Source organism: Gopherus flavomarginatus, chromosome 7, assembly GCF_025201925.1.
Source record: "Gopherus flavomarginatus isolate rGopFla2 chromosome 7, rGopFla2.mat.asm, whole genome shotgun sequence".
Taxonomy (NCBI): Eukaryota; Metazoa; Chordata; order Testudines; family Testudinidae; genus Gopherus; species Gopherus flavomarginatus.
The window spans coordinates 35459462-35487224 of NC_066623.1; the positions used below are offsets into that span (position 1 = coordinate 35459462).

Sequence of the window (27763 nt, forward strand, 5' to 3'; positions counted from 1 at the left end):
TTAGGGAGTTAATTTCCATTGAATACCGTTGGTCCTTGGAACCAAACAGAATACACAGTATATTAGAGCAAATACCGTGTCTATGGCTCAGGGTTGCCCAATTCGGTGAACATTGCAAAGTTACCAATTATTAAGACTCTACATTAGGCTCTTTTTCTTTTTTTAATAAATACAAACGAAAATAGAAACAAGTTAAAACAGCAATAAATAACCCAGCATTTGCCTGGCCTACTCAGCCGCCCTTGTGTAGTCCAATAAGACTGGAGAGCTTTTCACAGTGCTCAAGTTTCAGTGACTCCGCTTTCTGTTTTAATCGCTCGTCTCTGTATAATCTGGCCAAATTCGACAAGTCGGATTCTGAAAGATGAAAAAGATAAACATTAGAACAAAGCTATTGAGCCTGATGGGTAGAATCATGTTTAATGCTTCATTTTCCTCAATACATTTTTAAAAGATTATTAAAATCCTAAAACTTTTTAGCAGTTATCTTGAAGGAGACACTGTCAGCCCAAATTGGGCTAGGCTTTTAGGAAAGTAAAAACAAGTATTTCCATTATTATTTCAAATTTTAACCATATGAAATAAACCATCTCCAAACACTGCAGCCTTGTGCTAGTGCATGAGAACCAGAAAATGACACTGACTATTTTCATTGTCCACAAAGAAAAATACAAAATGTAAACAAAGAGCAGAGTGCAGTGGTGCCCAAACTGTGATGCGTGCACCTCGGGGGGGGGAAGGGAGACACAGAGGAACCTTTGCGGGGGGGGGCAGGGAAATGATCAAGGGAGCAACTAAACGGCTAAATCCTTTGAGTTTACTGAAAAAAATATTTTTAGTCTTTCTGATTTGCTCACGGATATAATTTTCTCCTTAAGGAAATTACCAATTGAAAAACAGTTAAATGTAGCTATGGTGAATGGCTGACATGGATTTCTGAACAGGTCAGAAAAGTTTCCTTATGCACAAGCTACCTTATGACATTCAATTTGTTTGAAGAACCTTACACAGCTGTCAGATCACATAGCCAACAGGCTGATTCAGTACGGAAAGAACCTCACAATGGGACAAATTTTGTAGTCATTACTCTGTCCCACTGCAATCTATGGGAGTTTTGATTGAGTAGTGACTATAGGACTTTGGGCTTGTCTACATCACAAAGTTGCAGCGCTGGTGAGGGGGTTACAGCGCTGCAACTTAGGAGATGTACACATCTGCAGGGCATCACCAGCGCTGCAACTCCCTGTTTGCAGCGCTGGCCGTACTCCCGTTTTGTCTCGGGTGTAGAGGATCCAGCGCTGGTGATCCAGCGCTGGTAATCAAATGTAGACACTTACCAGCGCTTTTCTTGACCTCCGTGGAATAAGCAGGTATCCCAGCATACCTGAGGAAGCCTCTCCTTCAAGCAGGTCTCTTTCCCTGCGGTTTGCAGGGGGGTCCGGGGAACGCGAGAGCAAACCGCGGGGAAGCTGGTCTCCTTCCCCGGTTTGCTCTCGCGTTCCCCGAACCCCCAGTGCAAGCAGGTCTCCTTCCCCGGTTTGCTCTCGCGTTGCCCGAACCCCCGAGCAAGCAGGTCTCCTTCCCTGCAAACCGCAGGGAAGGAGACCTGCTTGCTCGGGGGTTCGGGGAACGCGAGAGCAAACCGCAGGGAAGGAGACCTGCTTGCACGGGGGTTCGGGAAACGCGACAGCAAAACCGCGGGGAAGCTGGTCTCCTTCCCCGGTTTGCTCTCGCGTTCCCCGAACCCCCCTTGAAGCCGCCCAACAGCGCTGCAGTGTGGCCACATCTAACACCACTTGCAGCGCTGGTTGCTGTAAGTGTGGCCACTCTGCAGCGCTGGCCCTATACAGCTGTACTAATACAGCTGTAACAACCAGCGCTGCAAAATTGTAGATGTAGACATACCCTTTGTTCTTTGTATTTACTGAATGACTCCATAGACTGACAAGCATTAAAGGTTTTTATTTTGAATCAGGAACCCAATCCTCCATTCCCTAACCCTAAAATATCATCCATTGAGTACAGCATGCACCCAACAGACACACATGAATTTGAAACAGGCACCTGTATAAGAACATGTTTTCAGATGTCAGCCAAGATTAAGCTGGTCTCAGCGCAGTGGGACTCTCAGCCAACTAGCTTTAAAATGAAATGAAGTCTCTGTTACAGGTTCTCTCGTGGGGTCAAACTTCTTACTGTGAGACGTTTACACCTTTGCTGGTATGAATTTCATCATGTAAATCTCCTATACTTTATCTGATTCTTTAAGCTGATTTGTCCTTATATCTTTTAAATAACCAGTTAATCTCTATAAAGGAAAATAATGTAATATGGTATTCATAGAATATGTCTCAATGTCCTATTTCAACCCTCTATTTTCAGTTGCCTTTATATGGTGTTCTGTGATCCTGAATTTTGTTAACTTCAGTCTTACACAGAAATTGCCCTACCGAAACAGACCAACGGTCCATCCAAATCTGGTATCCTTTCTTCCGCCTTGACCTATATCAGATGTTTTAAAGGAAGACAAAAAGCCACAGCACACCCAGCCTATTGTGCAATACTAAGCCACAAGAGGAGAAACACTGCCTGCAGCTGGCAATCAAATCTTTTAAAATAAATAAGAGACACCAAAAACGTGATCGGCCGACCATGTAATTTAGTGGACTAATAGGCTGTTGAATGACTACTTTGTAGTCTCCAATAATGAGGTAGACATACAGCAGATAAAACTTTTCAATGGTCAGATCAAAGACAACAGAATATCTATTATTCCTATAGTTTTATCTTTGCGAAACTGTATATATCTATATCCATCAGCAACAAAGTAAACTCCAGTAAATAAAACAAACTACCTACTACCAATAAGTACTCATTTAGCAAAATGCATGCCCCAAATGAGGCTAAACATCTGAACAGAAAGGAATTAACGGACCAAAGTTACAAAACAGCTGATTAAAGGTCTCCAGAGAACTTTTCTCCATGGCTGTGTTTTGCATTCAACACCATTTATTTTTACAATCTTGGCTGTACTAAAGTTAGCACAGTCTCAGTTGTACTCATTACTGGCTCACCAGACCAGATGATAATCATTCTTAAACAGTTTTTAATTACTGTGGTATCCTCAGGCAACTGCTAATCTCAAACACTGTAAATATAGTTGCAGATGTGTTTCTAACGTATACCATGGCTAATGATAGGAGCATATGTTTTTGCTCGTTAGTTAACGGAATGGCAAAATTGTAATGTTTTTTCCTTTGCTGGGCATAATAGTCCTAGGAAACATCTCTCTCAAATTTGTGGATTTTAGAGAGGATATAAAATTCAGCTTTAAAGGTGCCAGATCCTCAACTGCTATAAATTTTCATTGAAATCAATGGATCTCAACCATTTATCTTTGAAAATTTGTGGCGATTGAGGGAGGTCCTGGACGATTGGAAAAAGACAAATATAGTGCCCATATTTAAAAAGGGGAAGAAGGAGAACCCAGAGAACTACAGCCTCGCTCCCGGCAAAATCATGGAGCAGGTATTCAAGGAATCCATTTTGAAGCACTGGGAGGACAGGAAGGAGATCAAGAACAGTCAACACGGATTCACAAAGGGAAAGTCATGCCTGACCAACCTGATTGCTCTCTATGAGGAGATAACTGGCTTTGTGGATATGCGGAAAGCAGTGGATGTGATATATCTTTACTTAAGCGAAGCTTTTGATATGGTCGCCCACAGTGTTCTTGCCAGCAAGTTAAAAAAGTAAGGATTGGATGAGTGGACTACAGGGCCGCCCAGAGGATTCAGGAGGCCTAGGGCAAAGCAATTTCGGGGGCCCCTTCCATAAAACAAAGTTGCAATACTATAGAATACTATTTTCTCGGGGGGCTCCTGCAGGGCCCAGGGGAAAATTGCCCCACTTGCCCCCTCCTTTTCCTCTCCCCCCTGGGCAGCCCTGGGAAAAATAAACATTTAAAAAACCTTCCGCATCTCAGCACAAACCCAGTTTTGAGAAAACTTTTCATGTCACCTTTACAAGGTATCACTGGTTCTCAGCACCAGCTAGTGCTAAAAGGCACTAAAGCTCATTAAAAGGGTTTAACAAATATTTTCCATTTTGGATCGAAAACTAGGGGTTTTTAAAAAGCAGATAAAAATCACGGACAATGTCTGCTTTCCTTCAAAATTTGTTGTGGTTTTTTTTTAACTGAAAAACTGAAATTAGTCTGCCAAAACCTGAACATTGTTTGGGGTTTCAGAAGTGTGTGGCCAAATATTTGCTGCTTGCTGTGTTTGATTGTTTAAAGAAACAATAAAAAAAATCTGCTTAAAAAAATCCAAAACTTTTGAATCACCTCAGCTTGTGACCAAACACCTGAGCCCATCCAGTCAGAGATTTTTCCATGTTTTTGATGCTCTGCTGGCTTCCTTGACTCATATCTGTCTCCATAACTTTGGGTTCATTTAGGTTAGAACATAAGAACATAAGAATGGCCATAGTGGGTCAGACCAAAAGGTCCATCCAGCCCAGTATCCTATCTATCGACAGTGGCCAATGCCAGGTGCCCCAGAGGGAGTGAACCTAACAGGTAATGTTCAAGTGATCTCTCTCCTGCTATCCATCTCCACCCTCTGACAAACAGAGGCTAGGGACACCATTCCTTACCCATCCTGGCTAATAACCATTAATGGACTTAACCTCCATGCATTTATCTGTTTCCTAGAGACTGGCTCCACAGGGTCCCTCACAAACTGGAGATGGTTACTGTGGGTTTGTCTTTAGTATAGCTTATGTACATACTCCACGAACTGAGCGTTTGAGCTTGTTCCAGAATCTGGGATGAGCCTATGTTGTGAAAACTGACATGCTCAAAATAGCACACGCATGTGAATGGACACAAAGTGCTATAATTAAATTAACCCAGGGGTTCTCAAACTAGGGGTCAGGACCCCTCATGGGGTCACGAGGTTATTACTGGGGGTTGCAAGCTGTTAGCCTCCACCTCAAACCCTGCTTTGCCTCCAGCATTTATAATAGTGTTAAATATATAAAAAAGTGTTTTTAATTTATGGGGGAAAGGGAGGGTTGCACTCAGAGTTTTGCTATGTGAAAGAGGTCACCAGTACAAAAATTTGAGAACCACTGAATTAACCCCTCTGGAGCCTCAGGGAATGCAGGGGAGGGGAGTCTCTATTGGTGGGAGTTGGGAAGGAGGTAGGTGGTGTAGGATATTGCTCTTCTCATGTGATCCTTCCCCCATGGCTCTCTTGGCTCTATCACTGTTAATCTAAAGTGGCTAATTTTAATGAAACTACCCTCCCCTGAAATCCCCTATGGCACTGAAATTAAATGTAGACTATAATTTGTTATTTGAGAAGTGAAAGGATGGTAGCCCTAAGGAAAAGGATAACAGCTTGGCTCTTTGTGTTAAATAACTGTCTGCAAGCCTCAAACTGCTGAATGAGCTTCAGGGTGAGGAAGGCTGTGCCTCCCCAAACAGCCTGGCCCTGCCCCCTATCCGACCCTCACCCACTTCCTGCCCCCGGCTACTCCCCTCAGAATCCCCAACCCATCTTGCTCCTTGTCCCCTCACTGTCCCCCAACCTATGGCCTACATCATGCAGGACGTTGGACTAGATCAGGGGTCTCAAACACACGGCCCGCTGAGTTATTTGCTGTGGCCCATCAAGCTCCCCATGTCCTCCGGAGTTATTTCCTGCAGCCGCCAAGCTCCCCTCCCCTGCTGCTCCCAGCATGCCGCATCCCTGCTCCTCTGCCTACCTCCAGGCACTTCCTGCTGCCAAGTTAAGGTTGATGTGAGAATAATAATTCTGAATTTCCTAACTTTTGTGCATTTTAAAGTCTCAACATTTTATTGTCACTTTTTGCATTGCATTTTCTTAAAATAAAATAAATTCTTGACGGTGGTAAAAAACGTGACCCCGGACTCAAATAACAGTGGCACATTCAAATAAGCACATGCTTTCTGCCTCTGTCTCTTTAAAATGTGATACAAAGTAACATGGTATGTGAATGCCATTTTCAAATTTTTTCTGGATCTGTCAAAGATCAGATGAATAAATGTTGTGGATTTCATTTTTAATACATTGCTACCCTGAGTTATTCAAGTGTAAAAGAAAGCACCTAAAAAAAAAAGTCCATTGGTGAAAAACACTTCAAATTCATGTCTTAAAATCAGCCAAAATGAACTGTGTCAAGCTTTCAACAACAAATTAATCAGGTGACAAAAGAGCAGGTGTGACAAAAGCCAGGGCAAAGGTAATTTAGGCTGAGAACCACTGTTCTAAACATTTACCACTGTGGGCCGCATATGTAGCTCTCTATCTGTTATGTGGGCTGCATTCACACCATATACATATACACACACACACTACCTGTATGGCCCTGAGGATGCCACATGGGCTGCAGCTCTGTTCTTCATGGTTTAGAAAGTTATATACCTCTGTAACCTAGGGCTTACAATGGAAATACCTTCTCAAGCACAGCCATGTGCTGACTTCCTGTGACGTGTACCTACACACTTATAAATAACAAAGATTACTTACTTTGTTGTTTCTCCTTCCAGCAGCTGGTCTGGATATAGTCTATATAATCCTTTTCAACCGTTTTCTCTAGCTCTTGAAGCTCTGCTCCTTTATAATTATTTTCAAAGTTTTTATCAACATAATAAGGCACCTGCAGGTTTTGTGTTTCTCTAGGAACGGTATGGCCTATAGACCTGTGAAAACAGCACAGAGACAAATGTGTTTTTAAGGCAGTTCAGAAATATCACGGAATGTTAAAAAAGGCAAGGAGAGAGAAGTGCTCGTTCATTCGAATATTCCCAGCAGGAAATACCCGTAACAACTTCACAGCAGCTATTGCAGAACTACGGCGCCCTCAACCATTCACTAAAGGAATTACACATCTCCCTGCTCCATAATCAACCTTACACCTTCCTAACACAGATGATGAAATAAACATGACTGGCTAGAAAAACACAATGAAGACACAATATCTAAAGAGATTTAAAATGAAAAATGGAATCTAAAAGGAGCAGCCTCAGAATTGATACTGCCCAAACTCAAGTACAGTATGCATTAATGGACTGCATTTTTCTGAGGAGTTCTTGGTAACTTGGTCAAGTCACTTCCAAGACATAAAAAGGCCCAACACAGCTTTGTTTGCCTGCACTTTCCAGCAGCCTCCTGTCAACATCTGTGGGAAATGACTGGACAAACTTGAAAGGGCAGCAGTGTTCAGGGTGCATTTACGGCACAGGGCCAAATATCTGAGGGTGCAATGTGACTGTAGTCATATAGCCCATTCCACATAGATTTCCACTGCCTCACATAATATTTTTTAGGCACCTGAGGGCAAATTATAAAATCCTGTGGAATTCTGAATAAGAGATGATCCTGGTTCCATTTCATTCTGATGTTTTGAAACTGCTCTGCAGTCAGGGGAGTTGTGTGGAGCTAGCCTCTCTGCCTTCTCCACTGGTTTAAATTCTTCTTTCTAATCTTCTCGGCTCCTCTCTTTGCATCTTTCAAATTGTTGCCCTGGATGAGGGGAAAATAGCCAAGGAGGGAGGGTCACATTCCATCTGACATGCCTCTCCCTCCTTCCGCAGTTCGGTTTGTCCCTTCCTTCTTGGTTTATTAAAACCCCTTTTTTCTTCCTCTCTCAAGGTCTGGGGGGTTTATTCCCTGCATTAAGAACAATGGAGTTTGTAGGAGTTTAATTCCTAAAGATAAGGTTTAGCGACAGAGCATATGTGCCTATGTGCAGAGCTAAAGTGTGACTCTCTTGGACCAAAGGGCATGGAGGCAGCAGAAAGGACTGCCTAATCTGGGACCAGCCGGGAGCGTTTCACTTGGGATTGGCACAACTCACTGGGGAAGTATCTTGCGATCTGCCAGACATGCAGGCTGACATCTTGTGGTAACAGTGATAAGAATTTTGGAGCAGTCTGAAAAACAACACCCCATGAAAAAAGACAGAATGCGAGCCCAACCTCAGCGAGTTCCAATTATGCTACCCTCAACAGGGGTGCCATTTAGGAGGGGCAATTTCCTCCTTCCCCCATGAAGCACCTCAGTCCCAGCTGCAGATAAAGGAAGCATGTAGCTGAGGGCAGGCAGAGGCAGAAAGCAACGCCCTCCCACAGCGGCTCCCCCTTGGCATCATTGTCCTTCTGCAGCACTCTGGGGAGGAAAGCTCATCCTTCTGGGCTCCTGATCACCAGGCTTGCCAGTATCTTGGAGCAGGAGCCATCTGCTGCTGGCATAGCCTGTGGCGTGGACGCCTTCCTGCATGCTTAGCATCCTGGCTGCCAGGCATCTATCCTGCTGAAGGGGTACAGGGGAACAAGTGCTGGGAAAGGCAGGCAGCAAAACCCCCAGAAGTTCACTGACAAGTCTGGGAACTCCACCCCACAGGCAGCAGGATAGGGAGCAAGCCTCCCACAACAGGAACTGTGCTGAAACCTGATCCTGCCCATTACCTCTGAGCTGACAGGGAGAGCACTCTCTGCTAAGGAGGTGGGAACAGATACAATCCTCGACATGCCTGACAGTCACCTTGTGGCACAGGATTCATGTGATGTTCTTGTGATCTCTCTCTGAAGGAGCCCCTCGATCTCAGCGCTGCCTCTGTTCCGGCAGTGCAGTGACTGGATTCATACTCCTACCTCACTAGCCCCTAAAACATGCTTTAATCAATGTGTTCCCTTCTGTGACAAACGCCAGACTTCCGACTCCTTTCTCGGAGCTTGCCAAGAAATGGATCACAATGCAAATGCACACCCTCAAGTTTTTTAATTCTCTCCACCTCCAGTTACTTTATCATTAGACCTTCACTTCTGTTATTTTGTCAAACAGCAATTGAAGTTCATGTTTTTCTGTCACATTTTTCAAATGAAAGCAAAATATGTTTTATGTCAATGGCTTAATAGGGATGGTTTGTTTTTTGTTGTTGTTGTTGGAGCCTTGCACTAAGCCAGGAAGGTATTGGTATGAAAAGAAGATTTAAAAAAAGTATGGTGTTAGCACTGAATTTTATGCCTTTATATTTTAAAAATCAAAGACAGGTGATCCTGCATAGTCAGAGATATCTGGGAAGCAGCTGTAAGCATTAACTGCTGTGACTGCACAGCTATCTGGAATCAATAATATTTTACAGTATTTGTCTCCTGTATGGTCTGAACTTTGCTGCTTTATAAGCTTGAAAGTTAGATTTTATTTGGTACTGGGTCCTAGGTGCAGACTGCTTAGCTTTAAAAATTTCCAGTTTGTCCTCTGTTGGTAATTCTGTTGTAGAAAGCCTATATAACAATATAGGAAATAACCACAACAAATGAAACAGACTGATTTTTACCTTTTATCCTTCCAAAAATCCAAGAGCTGCCAGTGGCCAAAGCAGCCCCTGGACTCCTGCAAGAAGTTGCCCTCCACTGAAATCTGTAATGGCTCCCCTGTTCTTTAAAGGGGGCAAACCTAGACCTTTCAAACACTGGATTTCATTAGAAGTGAACGCTTGTGGCTATGCCCCTCCTCTCACACATGGTCCTGATTGTCACCTGACCAACAACTCTCAGTACCCGGAAGGCCGAAGTGAAGGGGAGGGATAGTTCAGTGGTTTGAGCATGGCTTGTTAAACCCAGGGTTATGAGTTCAATCCTTGAGGGGGCCACTTAGGGATCTGGGGCAATATTAGTACTTGCTCCCGCTAGTGAAGGCAGGGGGCTAGACTTGATGACCTTTTGGAGTCCCTTCCAGTTCTATGAGATAGGTATAAGGAGGAGATAACGTGTGACAATGCTCCAAAACGGGGGGGGGGGGGGGGGGGGGGGGGGGGGGGGGATTTGTTGCAAACAGCTAATTGCTTTTTAAATGACAAAACTGCAAAGAGGCAAATGCCTAAACTCTCAAACTCATTTTATTCCAGATTAACAAAGTAGAACCCCCTTGGGCTGAGCGTTCAGTACTGCAGGTTTCTTTCCCACCTACTTGTTCCAACTCTCCTTAAATATCCCTCCACAGTCATGATAAGCCTTTCGATCCAGCACGGATTGAACACCAAGCTAATACTGTTCCAGTGTTGCATGAGGGAACCGCTTTGGATTGAAAGGAGGATCTGAAATGTTTCCCTGACACCCATTCATCCAACTGAAAACACCTGCAGGCCATGAACCGCACCAGTCCACAACTCCAAGCCCATGGATATTGAATTTACACTGGTGTATAATCAACCATGCACATCCTTCCTACCATTCAAATCAACAATACCTTTGCAAACCCCGGATCTTTGCAGGGTCCTATGCTGCTGCCATCCTGAGTGCACAGGAGGTCTCATGCCTTACAGCTCCTCAGCTCCACCTAGCTACCACTCCTTTCCCTTCAAAAAAGAACTAGTGGTACTTGGGGGATTTTTCCTTGGAGGGGGAGTAGAGCCACCCACCAGCTCTACAGCCCAAATTGGCCTAGTCTCTTGGGCAGCATTTCTACTTGCACTGGATGAACAGGCACGTGGGTTTTCCCCAAGCCCCGATTAGAACTAGGCATTCCCCACTCCTTCCAGGGCTAACCAGGTTGCTCTGTTATGCTTCAGATCCTGCTGGTTTAGAAGGTGCTAAATGCTACTAGACCACCGTATGAAAGTGTTTAAAACCAGATGGTGAGCTCTTTGGGGCAGGGACTGTCTTCTGTTACTTGTCTGTATATAGCCTGTTACATTGGGGCCTTGCTCCTTGATGGTTTTGTATTATGGTAGTGCCTAGGAAAACCAACCAATAAACATGGAAATAGCCCTAGTCCCTTAATTACAAAGTGATAATGCTTTCTGAAGAGAGCAGATGGGAAAAGTTAGTGAATTCTCTATTAAGTCCAACATCCCTCTACCTCCCCACTCCAAGTAACCTAGACCAGATAAACAGTTTTTCAAAAATTGGACTTACGATTTGTAGAACAGGCTGTAGGGTGGATTAGTGGCCATCAGCTGAGTTATAACTGACACAACTATGATCACCAAAACAGGCAGCAACTGAATAAATGCAGAGTATGTATTCTGAAATGGACAACCATAGTTAGTGGATGATAAAAGTTAAAGATGAGAATAAGACCTACTAGCTCATAAAAGGCAGGATGCGGTCTCTAGGCAGACAATATACCAGATGATAATCAGACAAGAACAGAGACTATCCTTGAGTTAACAGAAGAAGTGTGACACTTAAATTTCAAACTAGTTAAACATTCAAAATTACCTTTATTAGAAAAACTTTAATAACCTAAATTTCAAATAAATAAATAAATCTTCTCCTAATCAAATTTTCATAAAGTTTCTTTAATGCACAATTCCATTTATAAGTCAAATAACTATCCCTCAAAAAGTATGTGTATACTGTGCTGCCAGGAAGCTGCAAGGAACACCCTGCTTGGATACAGTTTATATCTACAGGTTCCTTGTAGTTTCTAAAATTTACAATGTTTTTTTCTCAAATCCCACAAAATACTTAAGATCCCAATGACAAACTCTTAAGAATGTTAAAGGTTAATAAATAATACATAGTGCAATTTGGAATTAGAGATGTGTATTTTCTTTTATTTGATTGAATATGTTTCTCAAGGTAAGTGAATTTAGTGCAAGTGAAACAGTGATGGCTCTAGGGACAAAAGTCTTCTGTTACTCCATAAAACTAACAGCCTGGACAGTAACAGTGTTTCTTTTTACACTTGCCTGCCCACCTGCCTCAACCTTGGCCCTTAAGGGGAAGCGCAGAAAGCAGTCTGTAGCTATTCAGTCCTTGGTGTCTGTATCAAGATTACCAACAAGAATGCTCACTGCAACCGTTTGTGATATGAACACTCAGGAGCGCCACCAGCTTTTTTGGTGCCCTAGGCGGCGGAAAGTCTCGCCTCTGAAATGCCATCCCCGACAGAGGAGGCGGAAGGTCCCGCCCCGAAAATGCTGCCGCCGATCGGGGCGGCCAAAGATCTGGCTGCCGTGGGCACCGTCCCCCAAATGTTAGCGCCCCTAATGGGTTGTGCCAGCCCTGTGAACACTTGTCTGTCCACACCACAAACTTATTTCCCATTAAGCTACACAACTGACATTGGATGGTAAGATTTTCAGCCACTACTGATCCATTTCAACTGATGAAAGACTGTAGCTCTTTTCTGAGTCCCCCCCACAATAAGATACATTTTGGAAGTAGCAAATAAAGAGACAAGTACAGTGGTCCCACATAAAAAGTCCATTCTGACTGTAAAAATATTACTGGTTCTAGAGGCATTCCCCATTTTAAGAACTGTAGAACCTGAGTTATGAATACCTCAGGAATGGGTTGTTTGTAACTCTGAAATGTTCATAACTCTGAACAAAACATTATGGTTGTTCTTTCAAAAGTTTATAACTGAACATTGACTTAATACAGCTTTGAAACTTCACTATGCAGAAGAAATAAGCTGCTTTTAACCATCTTAATTTAAATGAAACAAGCACAGACGGATTCCTTACCTTGTCAAATTTTATTTTTTAAACTTTCCCTTAATTTTTTTTGCAGTTTACATTTAACACAGTAGTGTACTGCATTGTTTTTTTGGTTTTGTTTTGTTTCTGTTGCTGCCTGATTGCATATTTCTGGTTCCAAACGAGGTGTGTGGTTGACTGGCCAGTTTGTAACTCTGGTGTTCATAACTCTGAGGTTCTACTGCACAGGGAACACTACTGAAACCCATATGAACTTGAAATGCACCCACTGAAGCCATGATCAATACTTAAAGCTAACGGCTTCCTCCCACGGTACCTGAGGCCTGTTCTCTTCCTCCTCTTTTTCCTGCGTCCAGGCTCTCTCATTTCGGTGTCGCCGCCGATAATAGTGAGCGTCTGGTGTTACATTTGAAAACATATGAATATTTCCTGTTTTAAAAAATCCCAAAGACGTGACCTAGCCATTTTCATTCAATTGCAGGCATCTATTATTCCTCAGAAATTCTAGCTGGCTATCACACCTTACAGTAAATGGCCTGAGTTACCAGGCAGAGTCATGAGAGGCCAGATTATAAACTTCAAATAATACACCTCAGAACTGAAATTCCAAAACAGCACATGGGAGCTAGCCATCATGCAGCATGTTGGGGCATTGGTGTGCCAAGAGAAAGGGAATGTTTAAGGAAAAAAAAAAACTAAAGGCAAAGCAAAACTTTGTGCAAAACCATCTCAATTTTCTAAACAAAAAACAAAAACAGAGACCCATTGGGGTTTTTATACTGTAACTCTTGCTGTTACATGAGTTTTAGCATGTCCTCGAGAGACTATTTTGCACTGAGACTCTAAATATAAGTAATAGGCTTTATCATTCAGTCCATAAGTTAGGCTGCTCTTAATTACTAAATTTGCCCTGCTGTACTCATTTCTGTTCTCTTTCTTTGAACTCTTTATTGCCTCATTAAGGATTTTGTAACGAGAGAAGAGATTAAGGAGAAGTACCTACTTGATTAACAATACAATTCGGAATTTCCTTTTCTTGTAGGCTAAAGAAAGATATAGTATATAGCTGATTTATTTTAGAACTTCTAAGATGGAGGAAGAAAGAAGCACAAGCTATTTTGATCAGAATGATGCTGTTAAAAAGCTCTCCCAATTTTAAAAGCAATGGATTTTACATTATATGAACACCGGAGCTATGCTCTTTCCTTTTAATTCAGGCTCCAAATTAAAAATGTTTGTCCTAATCAGGATCACAGAAATACGACTCCATCTTTAAGCCTGCATGAAATTAATATAACTTTACACTTCTATAACATCCTTCATCCAAGGTTCTCAGAGCACTTTACAAACATGGGCAAGATAACATTGTTACAAGAAACTGAACTTAAAATAAATTCTTTGACTTTCATTTATTAAAAGTCTAAATAACAAAATGCCCATACACAAAGCTCGAGGCACCCTGCCAATTACTTGCAACAGCATAATGACCATCCAACAGCATTAAAAAACATCCCATTGGTACCATAAACTCAGCTTACTTGCAGCATTAAACAAAGAGTAACAAATTAACTCAGGGCATGTCTACACTCTGGGCACTACAGTGGCACAGTTGCAGTCCTACAGCTATGCTAGGGTAGCACCGCAGTGTACACACTTCCTATATCAGCGGAAGTGGTCTTTCTGTCAATGCTGCTAATCTGCCTCCCGGAGGCAGCAGCAGTTAGGTTGACAGAAGAATTCTTTCATCAACCTCGCCGCGTCATGCTGGAAGTATGGTCAGCTTAACTACGGCACTAGCGGTTGATCTAAACTTAAGTATAGACCAGGGCTCAGTTGGCCAGCAAATGGAAAGGAACAGAAATGGACCCCCTAATGTCATGGGCTCCATATCTTCCATCTCTCTAAAACCCGATTAAATAAGTGGCTTTTGTAGCATGCACAGGTCATCAATTTCATAATATTTCAGACAAAGTGGAAGGAGCAAGTTCCAGGATCCCAGGATCCTCACGCAGAATACCCTACCAGCATAAGAAAAAGTTTGGTGTGGAATTATAGTTTTGCTCATCTCCAAAGGTTTTCAACTCCAATTCCCCAAAAGCCTATGCTTCAGCTTACAGCTGTTTTGGTGCATATGGGATTTTTCATGTGCACCAAAACAGTTGAATGGATTTTCCTCAATTAAAGAGAAAAATAACCTTTGAGCTAGGAAAATGTATAGAATGTTCATCTCAAAAGGTTTTTTTGGAGGAAGTTATGATTTGGTTTTAATATCAAAACAGTTTTAAGCTTTGTTTAAGCTTGGAAGTAGGCAAAGCATACACAATTTCTGCTTTGCAAAAGAATTGCAAGGAAGACGTTTAGTCGTACAGCAAACAGGAAGAAAAAAGTGTTCTAAAGTCATAGTTATTTAGTTTTAATAAGTAGTTGTAATGAAAATCCCTGTGCTCCCTTATTTTTCTTTGCAACAAAAATCTATAAGACTCTCACTTAAGCCTTTTCTACACTACAGAGTTGTTTTTTTTTATACAAGTTATGCCAATGATCAAAAACTGGTATAATTACATTGCTTGTGCATGTTCACACAATGCTCTTTTTGTTGTTGGAGCACATCCATAGTTGGTGCTTTAGCACCAAAAGCAACAGCAGTGCTCTATGGGTAACTAACCTACTATGCTACTTGCTATTTCTGCAGCTAGCAGTTGTGGAATGGCGGAGTGGATCGCAGGGCACCCTGGATGTGGGCTCAATGTCCTGACTCATTTTTTCCCATCCCACCATTCCATGGGCTTCCAACTGTGTTTCGTGGTGTTTTTCAATGGCTTCTGTTTAATGTGCACCCAGAGCCTGCACTGCTTTCCACTATTGTGGTCACTGTTATAACACATCACGGCCAGTCATGCAGTATATCACAGCAGCTCTCATGGCACATCTGCATATACACAGGGTATTGCTACCCTGGCAGAGTTACAGTGCCGACAGTTACATCGCCGCTCAGAGAGTGCTGAAGGGAAACTGCTGTTGTGTGTTCACACTGTCAGCTGCCTGTGCAATAGCTTGTTCACACTTGCGGCACTTGCATCGGTATTCGGAGCGGTGCACTCTGAGCAGCTCTCCCACAAAGCATCTCTTCCTCTTCTGCCGCTAGGAGTTGTGGGAAGGCGGAGAGGTTCACGAGGCATCCTGGTCCCTGTCCCAATGCCCCATGATGCATTGCTTCACATACCAGCAATCTCTGTGCTACCATCCGCATTTGGTGCCATCTTTCAATGGTTTGTGTACTGCACGCAGGAATGGATCCCATACTGTTGACCAATATGCTGCTTGCTCTCATTAACGTCACGAGTGTAGCGGAGTTACTCCTTAAACTACAAAGGCAAGAGGAGTTCAACATTGATCTCTCCACGCATACTAGCTATGACATGAGATTGCTCGTGGCATTCACAGAGGTGCTGACCACAGCAGAACGCTGGTTTCGGGCTCAGGATACAAGCACTGAGTGGACGGATCACATCATCAATGCACGTCTGGGATGATGAGCAGTGGCTACAAAACTTTTGGATGAGGAAAGCCACATTCCTGGGTCTGTGTGATGAGCTCGCCCCAGCTCTGCGGCACAAGGACATGATAATGAGAGCTGCCCTGCTGCTGGAGAAGTGCATGGCGATTGCACTGTGGAAGCTGCCTACTCCAGACTGTTACTGATCGGTCGCTAACCAGTTCGGAGAGGGAAAGTTGGCCATTGGACTTGTGTTGACAGAAGTGTGCAGGGCCATTAATCGCATCCTGCTCCGAAAGACCATGACTCTGGGCAACGTGCGTGACACTGTGGATGGCTTTGCACAAATGGGCTTCCCTAACTGCGGAGGGGCGATAGATGGCACACATATTCCAATGGCACCAGACCACCTAGACGCTCAATAACCTTTAAGAGCCATTTCGTGGCTTCGTTCTGGTGCGACATATTCTCCTTTCAGTCCCCTTTCTCGCTGTCCCACCACTCCTTCAATTCTTGTTTTTCAGTCGTGGAGTGCATCATGACATCACACAGAAAATCCTCTTTAGTTCTTTGTGGCCGCTTCCTAATTCTGTGCAGCTGGCGATAACAAAGAGGGAGGCTGGGCTCCCAAGGTCTTATCTGTGAAGCCAAAATGCAACATTTCACAGAAAGCAGTATTGTCTGCAACACACAGACCACTGATTCAGTGATTTAAAACACAACCACTATTCACATACCTGTCACTAACTGGCTGACGACAGGCAAGCACACAAGACCCCCAAAATGGTGAGTAACCACAGGGACAGTGGAAATCAGTGTTCCAGGACAATACTGCACACTGGGCACGTGGCTCTTGGGGACAGCCAGCATTGTATGGGGGAATCTTACAATCATTACTGTCCCCACATTTTCCACAGGTTGTGTTCATTATGGAAGATATCTTGCTGCTGAGGGTGAGCAGGGAATCAAGGGAGGGTCTTCTCCAAGACTGTGGCTTCCGCCCTGGCCCTTATGGGCCTTGCCGTTGTGCAGCAATGGTCCCCCCCAGTGACAGCAGAGTGGCATGGGAAAGTTACCCTTAATGGGGCAAGAAACAAAGCAGATCTGCCAAAGAACCTGCAGCAGCGGATTGCCCAGTATCTCCATAAGCGTTTCTTGGAGATCTCCGAGGAGGATTCCCGTGAAGTGAGGGAGTCAATCAACACCCTGTTCCATCACTTAGACTAGGCACGTGGTGATAGGCACATCCTACAGACACGCCTGCTTTCTGCAACCCTCCTGCTCACAACAACTCACTTCAGCGATTACCAAAATCAAAGCCACTTACCAGGGGCTGCTTCTCCTGTTTGTGCTTTGCCAATCTCCGACAGCTGTGTCTGGTTAGCCTCCTCCGGGGTAGAGAAGAGCTCCTGGCTGCATGCATCTCTGGCCTCCAAGTCATCCTCTCCCTCTGGGTCTTCCCCCACCACATCCTTGTCCAAGATTTCCTCCTCTTGGCTCGGTGCACTGTCGACTGGCACACAAGCCACCAAAGTATCCACAGTGGCCTTCACTGTGGAGGTGGGGTCGCCACCGAGTATAGTGTCCAGCTGTTTGTAGAACTGGCAGCTCATGGGTGCAGCACCGGAGCAGTGGTTTGCTTCCCACACCTTGTGGTAGGTGCTCTGCAGCTCCTTCACTTTGACCTGCCCTGCAGTGTGTCCCAGTCATGGCCCCTTTCTGTCATGAAATCTGACTGTAGGTACCGTAATTCCTACAGCTGCAGCGCAGCTGGGACTGGACAGCATCCTCTCCCCAAATGCTCTTGAGGTCCAGCAGCTCAGCACTGCTCCAAGCAGGGGACTGCCTGGTGTGTGGAGCAGGCATGGTTACCTGGAAAGATGAGCTGAGACCACTGTATGCATCACTGAGCAAACAGGAAGGGGAATTTCAAAATTCCCAAGGAATTGAAGGGGTGCGGATCATGGTTGGTCACCTGAGGGCAGGGCAATACAGTTCAAACTGATGACCAGAGAGGTGAGAACAGGCATTGTGGGACATCTCCTGGAAGCCAGTTGCAGAACTGTAATCGACCAGAGTGTCTACACTGGCACCACTGCGCTGTAGCCCCAACGCAGAAAGCTGAATGCCTCGTCAGGATGTTTTTTTTACAGCGTTGCAACTGTGCAGTTTCTGCACACTAAGTGACTTGGCAGCGTGTACACCTCAGGAGTTATACTGCAGAAAGCTGCTTTTCTGCACAGATACTTGCCAGTGTAGACAATGCCTCGGTGAGCTGTCTATGACAGCAGCACTATAGGTGATGTGGTTGGCAAGCACACTCCTGATCCCTGGAGATAAACACCGTCTCCCTACCTCCAAACTATTTCTAGTTTCAGGCAATGGGGAGAGAGAAGAGGCAGTTTTGCCAACCACAGCTGGAGTTAAAAATGTGTCCCACAAGGAATTCAACCTGCCTCAGCCCTTGCTGTGTTAGTGGTTCTCACCCCTGGAGCTCAGCGCTGATTAGGAGCTCTCAGGAGAAGCAAGACAACACAGGCAGGGGTTGGGAGTGTGCTGGCTGGCCACAGCAGAGCAGCAACAGCATGAATGGTTCACTGAAGCTGTTGTAGTAGCACATGTGAAGAAAGCAAGGCTAGGGTAGGTTTTCGCATTGTGAAAATCTGAAGTCAACAATTTAAAATTGTGCATCTCAGGAGTTTTGCTAAACATATAAAGGAAGAAATGAGAAAAGAGTAACAGCAACTGGCACTTTTCAGGTTTTACTGTTCTAGAAAGTACAGTTAGGCTATGTCTACACTACAAAGTTAAGTCGACTTAAGTTATGTTGACAATCATCCACTGCTGTAATTAAACTGCTTTTGCACGTCCACATAATGCTCCTTGTGATGTCCAGTTAGTGCTCTTGCACTGACAGAGAGAGCAGTGCACTGTGGGTAGTTATCCCAGTGTGCAACTCACCACCATCTGCCGCCAGTTGTTCTGGGAAGGGATCGCAGTGCATCATGGGGCTCGGCTCAGTGGCACATGGTGCAGTTTTCTCCGTCCCATCATTCTATGGGCTTCCTACGATGTTTTGCACCACTTTCAATAGGTCCTGTAAACTTCCTGCCCATCATCTCTGTCAGAAAGCATGGGTTCTGGAATGCTCTCCAGTATTGTGATGAGCATTATGAACACAATGTGGCTGATCCTGCAGTATTTCATGACACTGTGGTGTCTGCCCCGCTGTGTGCCGTGGAAAGACACAATTCAAGATTGATGTTGGCATTCACAGAGCAGCTGCACACAGTGGACCGTCAGTTCTGAGCATAGGAAATAAGCACTGAGTGGTGAGATTCCATCGTTATGCAGGTATGGGATGATGAGCAGTGGCTGCAGAACTTCTAGGAAAGTGGCTCTGCACATCCGAAACTGTGTGCAGTGCTAGCCCCTGCCCTCTGGCACAAGACCACCAAAATGAGAGCTGCCCTAACAGTGGAGAAGTGAGTGGTGATTGCTGTGTGGAAGCTGGCAACTCCAGACTGCTACCAATCAGTTGCGAAACAGAAGTCCACCATGGGGGTTGCAGCGATACAAGTGTGCAGGGCCATTAATCGCCTCCTGCTACAACTGTCTGTGACTCTTGGCAACGTGTGGGGAATAGCGGATGGCTTTGCAGCAATGGATTCCTTAACTGCGACGGGATGATAGATGGCATGCATATCCACATTTTGGCCCCAGACCACCTTGCAATGGAGTACAACAACAGAAATGGCTACTTTTCTATGGTATTGCATACTGTGGTGGATCATTTCACCAACATCAACGCATGGTGGTCAAGGAAGATGCATGACACATGTATCTTCAGGAGCACTGGCCTGTACAGAAAACTGCAAGCAAGGAGTTTCTTTCCAGATCAAAAGATTCTAATTGGGGATGTGGAAATGCCAATAGTGATCCTTGGAGACCCAGCCAACCCCTTGCTCCCATGACTTATGAAGCCATACACCAGAAACCTTGACTGCAGCAATAAGCACTTCAATAACAGGTTCAGCAGGAGCAGAATGACTGTAGAATGTGCATTTGGCTAATTAAAGGGTCGTTGGTGCTGTTTTGGCAGATTAGACCCGAATGAAGAAAATATTGCCATGGTCATAGCAGCCTGCTGTGCTCTGCATAACATTGGCGAAGCTAATGTCGAGATGGTTTTATCATGTCAGCGTAGCAACAGAGTTAAATTGGTGGGAGGAACATTGCAGTGCATAAACCTCCGCAGTAAGGTTGATGTAAGCTGTCTATGTCGAGTTAGCTGTGTAGTGTAGAGATGGCCTTAGGTTCTTAAGCAGTATCAAATAAAGCTAACTTTCCAGCTCTTTACACTTCAAAGACACTATAGACAGAATACTGACCTGTAGGGAAGTGCCCACCAAAAAACATGTTGAATATTTCTTCTGGTGTGATGTCTGCTTCAAATTCCCTGTAATAATCATAATTCCTAGCCCGGGGAGTGCCGAAAGTCTCTTGCTCATCCCCAAATTGATCATATCGTAATCGTTTTTCAGGGTTGCTCAGAACGGCAAAAGCATTGCCTATTGCTGCAGAATAAGAGAGAGCAATATTACATATTTACTTCATGCAATCTTTTCAAGTTAATATGCCTTTCATAAGCTAAATTTTATAAGATGAGTAGCAACAAGTTGATAGAGGCACATTTTCTGTTGGACAAAGTGTAACATGCAACCATCTGGACAGAGAGACGCGATGTCCATTGGAGGTGTTACTTGTAAAGCAAAGTGAGTGCCCCTTTCAGTTATTCTTACGAATACTGGAATTAGCACTGATGAAAGCTGCGCACTCATCTTGGATGGAAGCAGGAAGTTAAAACATCTCCTGTAGCATACTGAAGGGTTGAAAATACTCAGAAAACTGGGGGAGAGACCATTCTGGAAATCTGTTAAAGGGCTGAGTGACATTACAGCTTTTTACTAGGTCTGAAACCAGTTAGTGACATGGTAGGCTTTAGACAGAGTGTGTGCCCACAAACCATATAGTTAATTACATGACATTGCATCCTTTTTGTAGGTTGTGTACTTTTAACTTTGTGTTAAGTTAACTTGTGTTACATTCCTACGAGCTGGACAAGTTAAACACTATGCTCCTCCTAGGATTTACCTCAGTCAGCTGAAAGGTTACAACTGCCTTGTCTTCACTAAACTTGTAAAACAGGTTAGCTTAGCATGGGTTAAAAATATCTTTTTTCTTAGTGAAGACAAGGCCTTAGTTAAACAAGGGCAATTGCGTGTACAGCATATCACAGAGGGCTAAGTGAGAATGGCAGCAGGGTTAGAGTGATCTCATGAACCAGAGGAAAGTGAGGTGAGGGATGGCCATTATCTAACAAATACCTACTTGCTGGCAATCCCATTCAAAGGCACGGTTTTGAGCTATGGGAGTTTCACCAGTCACCTGAGAGACTATTAAGAATAGGGCTCGATCACAACATTTGGCGAACAAATTCTCAAATAAGGATCAAGGAATTTACAATAATGGCCTTTATATTAATCAGTGGTAGCTTTCAAAATTGTTCAATTTGCTTTCTAATGCCAAAGGCAATCCACTAGACATATGTTTAGCACTGAGATAGCCTTGGAGAATTAAAACCTCTCTTCATAGAATAAGTACATCACTGGCAGTTTCCCCTCTCCTCTACACGTCTCAACTCTGACCTGAAACAGCCACCAATAGACCTGTTTGATGTCCATGGCCATTTCTATTCAACCTGTAGCCACTTCACTGAGACTCAAAATAAAGGTACAAACTGATACACTTAGGTGTCAACCAGGACCTGAAATATGAGAATTGTTTCACATTGGCTACCATACAGCTAGTCAGCTGGCAATGACCTCATCACTAGCCACCTGAGCTGGCTCTAAACTAGTGCCCGAAAGATGAAAGACTCCACATTTTATTACCAAACCCTTCAGCCACCATGTCTCCCCAGACCACACCAACATCTTTAGATATTAATTTCTGATGGTCAAATAGCTGCAGCAACAAACTCAAGTATGCAATAACTTTCTCTTGGAAAGTTGTGTTCATATAGTTTATTCTAATGTTCAAGGTACCTAAATATTAATGCAAGTAAAGAACATTGAAGTTTGATTTTAAAATTTAGAACTTTTGTACCACCTTACTGCTATTTGAAATACATTTTTCATAGGCAAATTTACACTGAAAGCCAACCCCCAACCCCCCAAAAACCCAACAACTTTGCAACTTCATGTCTTCTTTACCTTAACACTGGCTAACTGAAAGCAAGGCTTTGCCAAGCTCTGTGTTAAGATAATCCTGGCCATAGTTGGAAGATAAAAAGAGAAGGTATAACAGATTTAATTTAAATCTTTAGATACTAAGATTGTTGATACAGATAATATAATCTTAGTATAAAATTCAGAGAATAAGAATAACACAAAAACTTTCAATGTTTTCATGATTTTTAACTCATAATTAGGGCCCTACCAATTTCACGGCCAAGAAAAACATGTAATAGCTGGTGAAATAAGCCCTTTCCCGTGAAATCTGATCTCCCCATGCTGCTCTGGGAGCACTCCTGCTGGGGGGCTCCTTGCTGCAAGTCTCCGCCAGGCTGGGGAGGAACAGGACTTGTCCATTCCCTCAATGGCTGCGCTGGGGTGGGGGGGGATCAGACCCACCTCCCAGTGCCTCCCCCTGATTCAGAAAGCTCGGGGACTGGGCAGCAGCCCTGAGGTTGCTACAGCTGGAGGACGCTTATGGAGGTGGTTCCGATCTCTCCCTGCTGCTGGTACCACCCCAGCCATAGGGCTCCTAGCTGCGAGAACCCACCAGGTTGGGGAGGGACAGGATTTGTCCATTCCCTGCAAGGTAGTTTGGGGTGAAGAGGGAGGACGAGAGATCAGACCTACCTCCGGGTACTTTTGGGTACAATACCATGAAATTTCAGATGTAAACATCTGAAAATGTGAAACTGACCAATTTTAAAACTCTCTGGCCACGAAACTGATCAAAATGTACCATGAATATGGTAGGGATCTGCTCACAATCTAGTAAATAGAACATACAGAACAATAGGTGATTAGACAACCAAGGAAACTGTTGATCAAATGGACGAGGGCTATTCGTTACAAACAATACTGCTTAAGCACCACTGTGAAACTTCAAAGAGATTTAGGATGCCTTTTTATTTTACTACTATCCTGCATCTCACAGAGGTCTGTACTTTGAAACTCCTCCTAACAAAGACAATTCTTTGTCAGGCAGCCGTGGGATTTTATGAAGAAAACTGTATGCATCCTATCATCACCTATGAAAATTATAAGCTGTCTGTGTTTCTATGAAGTCTTCAGCCAGGGTGCATTGCCATAGTCTGAAGCAAGCCATGCTGGAAGATTCTTTTTAAAATAAACCATACTTCATCTCACATACCTTTAAAAGCTTCTGTTGCTCCAGGAGCACAGTTCTTGTCAGGGTGAAATTTAAGGGCCAGTTTTCGATAAGCTTTCTTCAAATCCTCCTCATTGGCATCTCTCTCAACTCCCAACATTTCATAATAATTGCTACACTTCTTTATTCTGAAGAGACAAAATTGGGGGTTTTTTTTGTTTGTTTTTTTATTATCTGCATGCCTCCTCCTACAATACAGTTGAGAGAAAATTTTACAAGAAACCAAATAGACAGAATTTAACATAGGTGAGGAAAAAGTAGCAGCAGAGAGAGAGGCTGTACGTTGCTAAGATGCATGAGGAATCAGAGCGCTGTCTCAGGGATGAGGTCATATGTATAACTTAAAATTCACTTAGTAAAAATGTAAGTGCTGAAGAAAGGTTCCAGGTTGTGCATCCTAGAAAATGAAGTCTTCTGTTTAGCCACAAAGCAGTTGCAACACAGGCAGAGGTAACACAAGCTTTCCCACCAATCCAGCTCAACCCTCAACTGAAAGGAGATCTAAACAGCTGGTGTGTAATTTGGTCTCCATGTTCACTCATCTCTTGCCTGTCCTGGTAAGAAAGCCATCAGTGTGCCCATTTGTACCATGCACATAACTTAGGAACCTGAACACCTGGCCAGCAGGAAAACTGGACATCGCCAGGTTCATTTCATATATGATAGAAAACCAGACATATGTATTGTCTGCAGTAGAAGAGCTTATTTAAATTACGTTCACCTGAGAAGACTACATTTAAAATCCTGACATTGATCAACAAGTGAAAAGAAGCTTGGTGGGTCCCCCATTGTTATTTCTATTTGTGCAAGCCATGATGTTTGTCTGCATATCTCAGATACTTATATAGACCCCATCCATGTTATACCTGAGCACCTCATAACCTTTAATGCACTTATGCTCACACCACATCTGTAAGGTAGGGAAGTACTAGTATTTCCATTTTACAGATTGAGAACTGAGGCACAGAGAGACTAAGTGACTTGGCCCTGGGTTACACGGGACATTTGTGGCAGAGCAGGACCCGAACTCAGGTCTCCCACAACCAAGACTAGTGCTCTAACCACTGAACTATCCTTCCTCAGTCTCTACTCAGGCAGCTCAGGGCAAAAAGGGCTAAAACAGATTCACTGACAATGCAGGAGGGTGAACAATACTTGACTATACTATCCTTTGCCTCAGCCACGCCTCATTTTCATGAGCAGGGCCCCAGTCCTGTGAAGCATTGCACACAGAGGACACACATATCTACACAGAGCCCCACTGAAGTCAACAGAAACAGGGGTCTTGCCCATGCAGTGGTCCCTGTAGGAACAAGGCCTAAATTTAAACATACAGTTTATGCTTATTTTCATCAAATCCTTCTTTTTAGGGAGTCTGTTTCAGATGGAAAAGTAAGCTTGGGCTGAAACTTAGAATTTCAAGTCTTAGCTAGAGCTAGGTCTCCTCGCCACAAAAAAATAATTAAAAATGGTTCTACCTTTTAAAGTTTAAAACCTAGTAATCTAAAAAGGAAATGTTTGTGCTCCTGTGACTTAAAAAAAACAGCTGTTTTAAAATGATCTTTTGCTAACTCTTTAGATTACAATATGGGTAAATTAGCTGCAGTATTTTTAGTAAAAAGTTAAATTTAGGAAGGCAATGTGACTAACATTCTGTTTATATACAGCAACTTTTGTTGATCACCTATTATTATGCATATTCCTCCTATGATTATGATGGCTCCATAGTTTAAACCGACTAGATACTAAATACAGATATTCATAATAGACATAACTGTTCACTATTTGTGACAAACCCATAACACCTCAAGGAAGTTTAACTTAAAGTTCAGAATATAGTTGATACTACAGATTTCACCACTCAGAGACACTTATAATAAATGGGCCCAATTTTCAAAAGGTGCAGAGCACCCACAACTCCAATCAATCAGACCACAAGTGCACATTAGCTGGTCAGGACTACAGCTGCTTTGCAGTTGATATTTGGTTACTAAAAGATCATGTATGTGAGACTTTTCCCTCTGCCAATACAATTTAATGTAGGGTCTACTGAAAATATTTTGTTTACCTTTGTACCCCATACAACTGCTCCTCTGTGTAAGTCATATTAGCTTCTTCAGAGCCTGCTTGACCCCTCTCATTGTCGCACTTCTTGTTCGTCTGTCTCATACAGTTGCTGCAAGCACAGAAGTCAGAACTCTCACTGTTTTCCTCTGTTGGGCGTGCATTTCTTCTGAGCATGTCAATTAAGGCTGCAAAGCAACATGTCCCCGTTATGACTGTATTACCAAAAATGCAGTGACATATCATTGCATGTTTCACTGTACAATAAACATAAACATTTAATTAGAGAAGTATAAATAAATCTGGTTAAAGAAATGTGTTGTAAAGTAAGTCCCAAACTAGCAAGTAAAAAAAAGAAAGGTCTTGAAAGTAACAAGCTATAAGGCCAGATGGAATGAAGGAGGGAGGATGCTTTGTTCAAAGAATGAAATAAGGGAAGTTGCTAAAAAGGCCTCTGCAGATGGTTTTAAATAAGACAAAGAAACTGTCTTAAAAATAACCAACATTCCCACCTCATTTATCAGTGTTCTCAAAAATTGGGGCCTATGTGAACTCAGATGCAAATGAAAAACTGTTAGTCAGCAAGGAGCAGGGAGAGAGACATGGAGGAAAGGCCTTCGGAAGAAAGGAGGTTGGAAACTTTATCTGGATTAAGACTGCAAATAAGGGAGAACTGCCTCAAATCAATTTCTCACTGAAGTCAGCAATTGGCAAGGACATCACTTGTTTGTTGAAGGGTATTAAAAAAAGTAAGCTCTTAAAGGGCTCATTGCTAATACCTGCCTGACCACGTTGGAGTGGCCCAGTACGGGTCTAAGCATCCCTGGTTTTAGCCCATTTGTAACTATCTTGATCAAATGCTTATAAATGTTTTGTTACTGTTTGGAGTAGTACACTGCTTATTATTTCGGCATGTTTAGAGCAACTGTATAACTATCAGTCAGCCTTTGTATTTAATAAAGGAATTTATGGTTAAATTAGTGTTGTGATAATATCCTGCATAAATAATCCCAATATTCATTCAAATGGAAACATCTTTTCACATACAAAAATCCATGAAAGAAAAATTCATCTTTCATCACAGCATTATCCGTCGATTATCTTTAATAGGGGTCTTTTTTCTGTGTGTGTTGTAGCTGAGAAACATATTACACAAAACAAGTAATAGAGAAAACAAAGGAGAAATATCAACAAAGCAAGAACCAAATACAAATTGCAAATTAATAATAGTGCAGAATAATATAAATGCTGCATGGACTGGAAACTACAGTTTCAGGGCTAGGTTGCACAGAACAGTATGCAGAGAAAAATGTAATGCAACTTCAAGCCTTTCCTCAGCCCCCACAGTAACCTCATCCCCACTCCCTGCCCATCCCCTACAGTGCACCCTCCCCTCCCCCTCTCCAATCCCTGCCCAGCCCCCCCAGTGCCCCCTCCCTTCCCCACCCCTTTCCTTGCACAGCCCCCCCCAGTACCCCCCTCCCCTCCCCCCCGCATTCCCTACCCAACCCCCTTCCCCTCTCCAATCCCTGCCCAGCCCCCACAGTGCCCCCTCCCTACCCAGCCCCCGAGCTCCCTCGGCCGCTGCCAAGTGCCGCGGCGCTCGGTACCTTCTGCCCAGCGCTCCCCGCTGCCCAGCCCCGCCATGTTGTTCGGGGGGAGGAGGGGAGCGGGAGCAGGACCCGGCGTTACTGCGGCGCCGGCAGAGGGGGCGTGGTGCGGAGCCCCCTGGGTATTGTAGTCCTGCCGCTGGACTACATTACCCAGGGGCCCCGCGTGGCTGGGGGCAGGGAGGGCGTTAGGCGCCTGGAGTCCGAGCGAGTGGTGACGTCATCGTAGTAGGCGATGACGTCACGGAAACACTCATTGACGTCGTTGATATGCTGTAAACTTAACTTCCCAGCCAGCTATCAGGGCAACAACCAGCCCGGTGCCGCACAGTACTTGCCCCTTCCCGCCTCTTGGTGAAGGCTTCAGCCCCTTGGCTCACCCCACACTGCTGGGAACACTGAGATGGGCCTGCGACCTCCGGGTCAGCTCCTCGGGGCTGCTGGTTATTCGGAGCATCCCCTCCTCATGCTGGTGCTAGGCACTGCGGTTTACTCCTGTATGGCTTGGCTGAGAGGAGGCACTGCATGGCAGCTCTCAGGAGCCGAAGTGAGCTCTGGTGTGGTAGCTGTGCTGTTATTGTCATTGTATCTGCCTGCACAGCGCCTGCAAAGCGCTCAAGGCTAGAGGGCAACAAGGTCTGTTGTCTTA

At 43.9% G+C, this 27763-nt stretch overlaps 1 protein-coding gene across 1 annotated transcript; it reads right to left on the reverse strand.

Annotated features, from left to right (window-relative positions):
• Window positions 1-143: 143 nt before the first annotated feature.
• On the reverse strand, window positions 144-27231 carry DNAJC18 (DnaJ heat shock protein family (Hsp40) member C18). The gene is made up of 8 exons (XM_050962782.1): window positions 27115-27231; window positions 25509-25692; window positions 23423-23568; window positions 20368-20553; window positions 12797-12909; window positions 10949-11058; window positions 6558-6730; window positions 144-357 (listed from the first exon to the last, which is right to left on the reverse strand). The coding sequence occupies exons 1-8, from the start codon at window positions 27149-27151 to the stop codon at window positions 233-235; spliced, it is 1074 nt and encodes a 357-aa protein (XP_050818739.1). The 5' UTR covers window positions 27152-27231; the 3' UTR covers window positions 144-232.
• Window positions 27232-27763: the final 532 nt, after the last annotated feature.